General features: G+C 40.9%; 1 protein-coding gene across 1 annotated transcript; it reads left to right on the top strand.

Annotated features, from left to right (window-relative positions):
- Nucleotides 1-6,594: 6,594 nt before the first annotated feature.
- Nucleotides 6,595-9,735, top strand: LOC309835415 (UDP-N-acetylglucosamine--peptide N-acetylglucosaminyltransferase 110 kDa subunit-like; the record flags this gene model as incomplete). Its single annotated transcript, XM_082674859.1, has 1 exon — nucleotides 6,595-9,735. The coding sequence occupies one exon, from the start codon at nucleotides 6,595-6,597 to the stop codon at nucleotides 9,733-9,735; it is 3,141 nt and encodes a 1,046-aa protein (XP_082530985.1).
- Between the last annotated feature and the right edge of the window lie 997 nt (nucleotides 9,736-10,732).

The raw sequence follows: 10,732 nt of genomic DNA, 5'->3' as shown, positions 1-10,732 counted from the left end.
ACACTCAGTTGTATCCAGTTTCCTCTTGTAAATCTCTCTTTTTAATTTGAGTGGACAGTCACTTGAGAATATCTGACTTGGGGCTAAGGAAATCTAAGCCTTCTTGGCCACACTGTATTCTCTTATGTCATTTACTAAAGACACCAGTTGGGTTGCTGAAAAAAGCGTGGGAAAAATCAATCCCTCACATCCAAAGGGCGGCTCTTGAAAATATGTGTGTTGTTGTAGTTATTTTGCTCTTCTGGCCTCAGAAGTTCTAATCTTAACCTTAGCCCCTCATGGAGAGAGACTTTGTAAACCAATTCCCACATGACTCATTATGTGACTGTTGAAAAAGAGAAACCTAGCTCTTTTCCTGTGCTTTCAACCAGTTATCTTCTTCAAAAATCTGTTTGGATTGTTATACCTTAATCTTGCCTGGCAAGGGACTTATGGGAAGGTTCTTATTGTTTGAAAGTTTGGTGCCAGTATCTGCAAAGAAAGAAGAAAGATGTGTTTATGAAACATCCCAATAGTGAAGGTGTGTGAAAGCAACTTTTGAAAAAGTTAATCTGTCAGAGTTTATCCGTATTATTACATTTTATTTTATTCATTGAAAATAAATAATTATCAATGAATCCTTTCTAGATTTTCTAGTTTCCCAAAGTTCCCTGTATTCACATTCTAAGAGGAAAAACGGTATTTTAAGTCACTGCTCTCCACCTTATATTATTTATAATCACTCCTCGTGACCTCTTCCTTCCAAGAAACTTGATCCTGAGAAGTGTCCTTTGTTTGTCTTTGTGGAATAAGTGATGAGGATGCATCCTGGAGACCTGTGAGATGTTCAACTTGTGGCATAATGAAACTAGGATGGAGAGTTCTGGAAAGATCTGGAAAGGTGGCTGGTAGTGTGTGGCCAGATGTGGGAGAAGAGAGACGTACAGAGAGGGGGAGAGGAAATTTTCAGAGGGAGAAAATGAAACAAATAATTAAATAAGTTTTGTTGTGTGGTGTGGGACACAAGCCTTTCTCTCCCCCTTTCCTTCACAATGTCTTTGTTAAAGACTGTGTTTTTCATTAGTTTTACTAAGATAGGATTTGCCGTTTTGTTTGGATACTGAGAATGGACCCATGGAAACAGTTACATTTGGGTTATCTCTGACTGTCTTTAATGAAGAACATAAATGTTGGCCACACTATCTATGCACATGCTATCACCATGCCTTTTTTGTTCTCTGTTCATATATCTAAGTCCTCTTCTTTCTTTAAGGTCAATCTCAAATCTCATCTGAAATGTACATTTATTGATAGATTCAACGCATAATGAACTGTCCCTTCTTTGTCCTCCTTAGGCTCTGATTATTTATAAAAACTCATTTTTGAACTTAGAGACTGTCCAATATGATATATTAGTTATTTCATCAGCATATGTTATATCCTCAACACAATTATACGCTTTTGTGGGGCTGGGATCATACATTCTGTAATTTTTCTCAGTTCTTACACTTACTTTGATAAAAAGCGCATTCATTCATCTAAACATCATTTATTGGGTGTTAATTAAATATCTCAACTCAGTAAATATTGTTTGAATGAATGCATGCATGAATGAGGGAGTGTGCAATAGGTAGCCTAATGTACCGCCCAATGTGAGAAAACCAAAAACATAAACACAAAAGCAAGCCAAAAAGTGGACCAGGACTTTCTGTAAAATATCCTGCTTTTTGTTGGATGATGCCATGAAAATCAAGATGCTCCTGAAAGGTCTTAATAGCTGACCAAGAATAGTAAACAATTGAAATTCTCTCAGGCTTCTTCAACCCTATCACTGGACACATTTATACCTCTCAGGAGTGGTATTAAAAGAAGAGATTAATAAAGCTTTTATAGATGAGTTGATAAATCTCTAAATATTTAAGTCTTCATTGCCTGCTAGGTTTTCTCTATTTTGGGTTTCCAAAAGATTTCAATAAACCACAGGATAATTAAAAATTAGACATTATCTTTCTTACCTTGATGTTTTTTGATGGTAAACACCTTTTTATTGTCTCCATAGTGCTGCCCAATTTCCACCAGTACAGTACTTAAGTGAATTTTGCTCTGGATGTTGAATATTACTTAAATAACTAAAGTAACTTCCTCAGAATTATTATTCTATTCTGGTTAGGATACTATCTGCTCTGGTTTGTTAAAATTTCCCTTTAGAGTGGTTTTAATTTTGTTTCTGATAGGGTCCTAGGATTTATTGCCACACCCATCCTGCATCTGTTTTTCTTTGAATTACTCTCCTTGCAGTTTCTGATTCATACAGGGCCTTACAGGTTAGTGACAACCTGGCCATCACAACGCTGGGAAGGAGAGGCCTACTTTTCAGAGGTGTTGATGTTTTCTGTACCTGAAGGTTTTCAAGAGATATCAATCTTCCTCACCACCTCCCTTGGCCCTCTTATTGGACTAAGCAGTTCCTCGTGAAATTTCTGTAGGATATCTGTACCAACTTCTCAATATTGTTCCATCCTGAGTCTAAATTCCTGGCCTCAAGGTAATGTTAGATTTCTAGCTCCAGCCCCTATTTACATAAGGCCTATACTAAGGAACGGAACCCACAGACATCAGTCCGCTCTTCTTTCTCTGGATTTAATTTCTCTGTTACTTTCTGAAACATGCAGGTGTTCCTTTCTTTCTTTTAATCTCAGCTATGTCCTTTTAACTTTTTCAAAATTGACCCAGAATTTACATGTGTCTTCAGTAAGAGTACATTAAATTGAGCTTAGTCTGCTATTCTACTGGCATATTTGAGATCCAGATAATTTGCTACTTAACTGGATTCAATGACCTGTATATTCCAGGCATCTAAAACTCAGCATGTTCCAAATTTCCCTCCTTATAGTTAGTAATTTTCTTGGGAATCTGGATGACATAAAATGGAATAAAGTTAGTGAGTGGCCCAGGAATGCCTGAAAGTTTGTTTGTCAGAGTGGCCAGGGAAAGTTAAGCAAGGAAGAAAAGCAAATGAAAAACAGAATCCCATTATTATGGCTGAGTTTACTCCCAGGATTCCATGCAGAGCTCTCTGTAGAGCTGGGTTGGGTTATAACTTATGCCAGAGCTCTACGTGGGGCTGACACCATCTCATGCCAAGCTCTCAGTTCTGGGCTCACGTCATCTCTGGTCCACTCTGTGGAGTGGAAACTTTGGAGGAATGGCCAATGTGTTGCGCGGCATAGGAAGAGGGAAATTATGAATGTGACTTTCTAAATTGTGGAGGAACTAACCACTGTAAATGTGCCTTGAACTATGTTGTTTAATTTGACCAGTCAGATCAATGACTTCCCCTTGAATGAAAGGCTGCTACGTATATGAGCAGAAAAACAAAACTGTTATAAGGAATAGATAGCTAGTGGGAAGCTTCCGCATAGCACAGGGAGATGCACTCGGTGCTTTGTGACCACCTAGAGGGGTGGGATAGGGAGGGTGGGAGGGAGGGAGATGCAAGAGGGAGGAGATATGGGGACATATGTATAACTGATTTACTTTGTTATAAAGCAGAAACTAACACACCATTGTAAAGCAATTATACTCCGATAAAGATGTTACCAAAAAAACTGGTATAAAGAGATGGAGAGACTGGGAGTCTTATTTTCCCACCAATTAACTTTGCCTCTGACCATGACCTTCCCTTTGAGTCTCCTAGACCTTGGGGATGATCGCAGCCCCTTGGGTTGGGTGACGGCAACCCCATCTTCACTAGAACCTCTATAGTTAACTTTGATTTTTCCCACTCCGTCTATCCATCCCATGTATGCAGTCAGACATTTGATCATGGACTTTTCCTGACAAAATATGCTTGAATATAACCATTTCTTTTCACTCCCACTGCTACTGCTATTGTCACTGCCTTAACTAGGGCTTTATCTTTAAGTTCTTTATATAAATAGATAAATATCTATATATAAATATAATATACAAATAAATAAAATATAATATTAATTCTGATGATTTTAAAGTCTTTTCTTGATAAAGACTTTTCCTGATAAAGACACACAATATCTTATATAAATATTTTTGTATTATCCGTTCTTTTCTTAGAATTTTAGCCATATGATTCTATCTCTTGGTTTGTCTAGAACTTTTTGATTGAATGCTGGCTATTTTATTTGGCTTTTTTTGTTTTTCTCAGTGCAAACGTTGTTTTGCTTCAAAATATTTTATTCTACCTGGAAGTAGGAAATCTTCAAATTACAATTTTTTAAATGCTTTCAAATATCAATACTATAGGTGTCACAAAACCTAGAAAAATGACATTTAAAAATGAACTACTGCCAGATGTGTCTCTATAAAACTTTTCCCCCACTCTTTTAGCTATATATTCTTTAACTGCCTCCTCATACGACAGTTTATGTATTTTCGAAATAAAATTTTAAGAAATAAACTTTGTAGTTTTTAGACATAGATTTCTTGTAGCATGGTTGATTAGAATTTGCTTCTAGTTATTAATAGTTTAGAAAAGTTTATTTCAGCTTCACAATTTATTATTGATAATGTCACATTAATTTTCGTTGTTAACTTTGAGAAAACCTCTATGGATTACTTCCTCATAAGTATTTACTATTATAAATGCATTACTGATTTCAGTACTGCTATAGGTTTGTGCATTACAGGGATTCTGATAAAATACTCATTCATACCATTCCATTGCACACATTGTTGATGGAGTATATTCATTAATTCATTCATTCATTCATTCATTCATTCATTTATTTATTTTTGGCTGTGTTGGGTCTTCGTTGCTGTGCGCAGGCTTTCTCTACTTGCAGGGACTGGGGGCTACTCTTCGTTGAGGTGCACAGGCTTCTCATTGCGGTGGCTTCTCTTGTTGCAGAGCACGGGCGCTAGGCACGGAGGCTTCAGTAGTTGTGGCTCGCAGGCTCGATAGTCGTGGCTCACGGGCTCTAGAGCGCAGGTTCCGTAGTTGTGGCACACCGGCTTAGTTGCTCCGTGACATGTGGGATCTTCCCGGACCAGGGCTCGAACCCTTGTCCTCTGCATTGGCAGGTGGCTTCTTAACCACTGCGCCATCAGGGAAGCCCCTGGAGTATATTCTTGACAGAAGAAAATTTCCGTTTTGACTAAGCATTGATGAGAACTGAATCTTTGACTTATCTTTCACATGCCTGATGATTGAAATAATTTTCCACAGATTAGCTTCTGGTTTTGTACTTTTCAGTTCTTTTTTTCTTCTTCAAACGCACATGCTTTGAGAGCTGTGAAGTGCAAGACATGGCTATATTGTAAGGTGGTTTTTGTCCTTATGCTTCTATGTCTTGTGCTAGGTTAAGTCAGTAGAGTAGTCAGTATGAGTACTGGAAGTTATTCCTGTAATGGGATAGTATATAGTCAATTACATATGGCGGTGTCTGAAAATCACATAATAGCCTCACTTAAAACATCTCCTTAGGGCTTCCCTGGTGGCGCAGTGGTTGAGAGTCCACCTGCCGACGCAGGGGACACAGGTTCGTGTCCCGGTCCGGGAAGATCCCACATGCCGCGGAGCGGCTAGGCCCGTGAGCCATGGCCGCTGAGCCTGTGCGTCCAGAGCCTGTGCTCCACAACGGGAGAGGCCACAACAGTGAGAGGCCCGCGTACCACTGAATAAAGAAAATCTCCTTAGCCAGATTTCAAAAAAGCCTGTGGCCATTCCAATATGATCCAACATAGCGGAATACGATAGAAGGAAAATTGGCAAAGAAAGAGATGCTGGTCTTACCTGATGGAAGTTAAAATATCTCACTTTTGACAATTTTGCAAAAACTTATAATTCCATGAACTAATTTCTAGGGTTCTTCATAGGACCTAAAAAGGAACCCATAGAGTTGTGGAACAACAATAGAAGCTGCTGTGATAAGAAGCCCAGGCACCGCAACAAAGAGTAGCCCCTGCTCGCCACAACTAGAGAAAGTCTGCACGCAGCATTGAAGACCCAACGCAGCCAAAATAAAAATAAATAAATAAAGATAAATTTAATTTTAAAAAAGTAATACTCAGGTTTGGGGCATGAGAAGTATGATGAGGAGAAATTAGCTAATCCTTTCAGAACTTTTAAAATATCAAACTCAGTCTCTAAGATTTTAGCATTATATACAACATTGGTTACTTATTAGTGGTTTGGGAAGGCCAATTTAAGATTTTCTGATCTTACTGTATTGAAATTCACGGCCCTAATGTTTTCCACATTGACTATATGAATGATGAAGTAAAGTCAATCATGTATTTCCTTTCCAACTGGACAGAAAACAAAATTTTAAAAAGTGTTTGGACTGCTGACTTTTGATTTCTTCTAAGGCAAGTGTATAGGTAATTTTTATTCCCTGATTAGGAGAAAAATGGTGGAAGAGGGCAGGGTTAAGAATTAAGATTTCAAGAGCGTGAGAGGTAGATGGCCAACCAGAGTTCCTAAGTTTCAGTGCGTGTAACTGTTGCCGCCGCTTAAGCCTGCCAAAGCAGTGGTATGGCTGCTGCCCTCGTATTTGCTACCTCTAGAAACATTCTTGCCAGTAGTGGCAGCAGCGGGACTCAATTACCCCCTTTTCTCACTCTCTCCAGAAGCTCCAGATGGCGTCTTCTGTGGGCAACGTGGCCGACAGCACAGAACCAACAAAACGTATGCTTTCCTTCCAAGGGTTAGCTGAGTTGGTACATCGAGAGTATCAGGCAGGAGATTTTGAGGCAGCTGAGAGACACTGCATGCAGCTGTGGAGACAAGAGCCAGACAATACTGGAGTACTTTTATTACTTTCATCTCTACACTTCCAGTGTCGAAGGCTGGACAGATCTGCCCACTTTAGTACTCTGGCAATTAAACAGAACCCTCTTCTGGCAGAAGCCTATTCGAATTTGGGGAATGTGTACAAGGAAAGAGGGCAGTTGCAGGAGGCAATTGAGCATTACCGGCAGGCATTGCATCTCAAACCAGATTTCATCGATGGTTATATTAACCTGGCAGCCGCTTTGGTAGCAGCAGGCGACATGGAAGGGGCAGTACAAGCTTACGTCTCTGCTCTTCAGTGCAATCCTGATTTGTACTGTGTTCGCAGTGACCTGGGGAACCTGCTCAAAGCCCTGGGTCGCTTGGAAGGAGCCAAGGCATGTTATTTGAAAGCAATGGAGACGCAACCGAACTTTGCAGTAGCTTGGAGTAATCTTGGCTGTGTTTTCAATGCACAAGGGGAGATTTGGCTTGCCATTCATCACTTTGAAAAGGCTGTCACGCTTGACCCCAATTTTCTGGATGCTTATATCAATTTAGGAAATGTCTTGAAAGAGGCACGGATTTTTGACAGAGCTGTGGCAGCTTACCTTTGTGCCCTAAGCTTGAGCCCAAATCATGCAGTGGTACATGCCAACCTGGCTTGTGTATACTATGAGCAAGGCCTGATGGATCTGGCAGTAGACACCTACAGGCGAGCTATTGAATTGCAACCACATTTCCCTGATGCTTACTGCAACCTAGCCAACGCTCTGGAAGAGAAGGGCAGTGTTGCCGAAGCAGAAGAGTGTTATAATACAGCTCTGCGGCTGTGTCCCACCCATGCAGACTCTCTGAATAACCTAGCCAATATCAAAGGAGACCAGGGAAACTTTGAAGAGGCAGTTCGCTTGTATTGTAAAGCATTAGAAGTCTTCCCAGAGTTTGCTGTTGCCCATTCAAATTTAGCAAGTGTATTGCAGCAGCAGGGAAAACTGCAGGAAGCTCTGATGCATTATAAGGAGGCTGTTCGAATCAGTCCTACCTTTGCTGATGCCTACTGTAACATGGGAGACACTCTAAAGGAGATGCAGGATGTTCAGGGAGGCTTGCAGTGTTATACTCGTGCCATTCAGATTAACCCTGCACTTGCGGATGCCCACAGCAATCTGGCTTCCATCCACAAGTATTCAGGGAATATTCCAGAAGCAATTGCTTCTTATCGCACTGCTCTGAAGCTTGAACCTGATTTTCCTGACGCTTATTGTGATTTGGCTCATTGCCTGCAGATTGTCTGTGATTGGACAGACTATGATGAGCGAATGAAGAAGTTGGTCAGCATTGTGGCTGACCAGCTGGAGAAGAATAGGTTGCCTTCTGTGCAGCCTCATCATAGTATGCTCTATCCTCTTTCTCATGGCTTCAGGAAGGCTATTGCTGAGAGCCACGGGAACCTCTGCTTGGATGAGATCAGTGTCTTTCATAAACCACCGTACGAACATCCAAAAGACTTGAAGCTCAGTGATGGTCGACTGCGTGTAGGATACGTGAGTTCTGACTTCGGGAATCATCCTACTTCTCATCTTATGCAGTCTATTCCAGGCATGCACAATCCTGATAAATTTGAGGTATTCTGTTATGCCCTGAGCCCAGATGATGGCACAAACTTCCGAGCGAAGGTGATGGCAGAAGCCCATCATTTCATTGATCTTTCTCAGATTCCATGCAATGGGAAAGCAGCTGATCGCATCCATCAAGATGGTATACACATCCTTGTAAATATGAATGGTTATACCAGGGGTGCTCGAAATGAACTCTTTGCTCTCAGGCCAGCTCCTATTCAGGCAATGTGGCTGGGCTACCCTGGGACCAGTGGTGTGCTTTTCATGGATTATATCATCACTGATCAGGAAACTTCACCTGCTGAAGTTGCTGAGCAGTATTTTGAGAAACTGGCTTATATGCCCCATACTCTCTTTATTGGTGATCATGCTAATATGTTCCCTCACCTGAAGAAGAAGGCAGTCATCGATTTTAAGTCCAATGGGCACATTTATGACAATCGGGTTGTGCTGAATGGCATCGACCTCAAAGCATTTCTTGATAGTCTCCCAGATGTGCAGATTGTCAAGATGAAATGTCCTGATGGAGGAGACAACGCAGACAGCAGTAATACGGCTCTTAATATGCCTGTCATTCCTATGAATACTATTGCAGAGGCAGTTATTGAAATGATTAACAGAGGACAAATTCAGATAACAATTAATGGATTCAGTCTTAGCAATGGACTGGCAACTACCCAGATCAACATTAAGGCTGCCACTGGAGAGGAGGTTCCCCGTACCATTATTATAACCACACGTTCTCAGTACGGGTTACCGGAAGATGCCATTGTGTACTGTAACTTCAATCAGTTATATAAAATTGACCCATCTACTTTGCAGATGTGGGCAAATATTCTGAAGCGTGTTCCCAATAGTGTGCTGTGGCTGTTGCGTTTTCCAGCAGTAGGAGAACCTAATATTCAACAGTATGCACAAAATATGGGCCTTCCCCAGAAGCGTATCATTTTTTCACCTGTTGCTCCTAAAGAGGAACATGTTCGGAGAGGCCAGCTGGCTGATGTCTGCTTGGACACTCCACTCTGTAATGGACACACCACAGGGATGGATGTCCTTTGGTCAGGGACACCCGTGGTGACTATGCCAGGAGAGACTCTTGCTTCCCGAGTTGCAGCTTCCCAGCTCACTTGTTTAGGCTGTCTTGAGCTTATTGCTCAAAATAGACAAGAATATGAAGACATAGCTGTGAAACTGGGAACTGATCTAGAATACCTGAAGAAAATTCGTGGCAAAGTCTGGAAGCAGAGAACATCTAGCCCTCTGTTCAACACCAAACAATACACAATGGACCTAGAGCGGCTCTATCTACAGATGTGGGAGCATTACGCAGCTGGCAACAAACCTGATCACATGATTAAGCCTGTTGAAGTCACTGAGTCGGCCTAAATAATGACTGTGTGCACAAGAGAATTACCCTGTACCTGAGCCTCAACCTTCTGGGGGAAAGGGAACTACTTTTTCCTTATCTGTACAATACCATGCTGCAGATGGGTGACAGACAATGATAAGAAATAGCACAGCCAGACTTGCTTCCTGCATGATCATGATCACGATAGGGAGAGACACAAGAGATGGGAAACTGCTGTTCCACAAGGAGTCTCCATAGAATTTTGCAGCAGCCAGGTGTCTGGAAGGTCTGGAAGGTAAGTCTGGAAGGTCTGATCTCCCTTGGTCTTCCATGGGATGGATGGTTAGTGTGGAAGGGAGATAGAGATTGCCCAGCCGTTTTGTGATTATCATGGATTGATTGAGTCCTCTGAATTAATATTTTTCTTTATATTTTGGGTATTGGAGCTTTTAAAAATGTTTGGTTTCAGGTATTTTTATTCATGTGAAGTGTGTATGATTCTCTTGAGATAAGCTTTTAAGCTAAAATATTCCTTGTTTTAGTTTCTGAACTCGACAGATAAATGGGGACTTTGCTGGTATAGTCTTTTTATAGGTTTTGTAAACCACTTGAGCCTATATCTGTCATTTAGTGTCTGACATAATGTTCGGAACTATCAGTGCTTTGTTGGTTTATAGATGATGGCTTAAATTCTTTTCCTGGTCCGTTTCCTTCTTCCCTTCCCCCTACTTTAAAAATTCTCCTGTAACTTGGCTAACAAAAAACCAAGTCTGATTCAAAACCTCCCAGAGTGTTTCTCTTAACCGCATCATCTGGTGCCAAATGAAGATTCTTAGGAGTGATTATTAATTCTGAAGGGCACAGTTGTGGTACTGTCACTGATGATAATAATAATGGATTTTTGGCCTAGAGTTTTGACCTATTTCACCAGTGTTTTACCGTTGACTGCCCCTCTATGCTGCTTCCAAAAGTGATAGTGTGTGTTAAGATTTTTACTTTCATTTCTAATGTTTGTTTGTTTGTTTTAGTGAGTCC

This window comes from Grampus griseus, assembly GCF_964374135.1.
Source record: "Grampus griseus genome assembly, chromosome: 17".
Lineage (NCBI taxonomy): Eukaryota > Metazoa > Chordata > Mammalia > Artiodactyla > Delphinidae > Grampus > Grampus griseus.
This window is presented reverse-complemented; position numbering and strand designations above follow the sequence as displayed.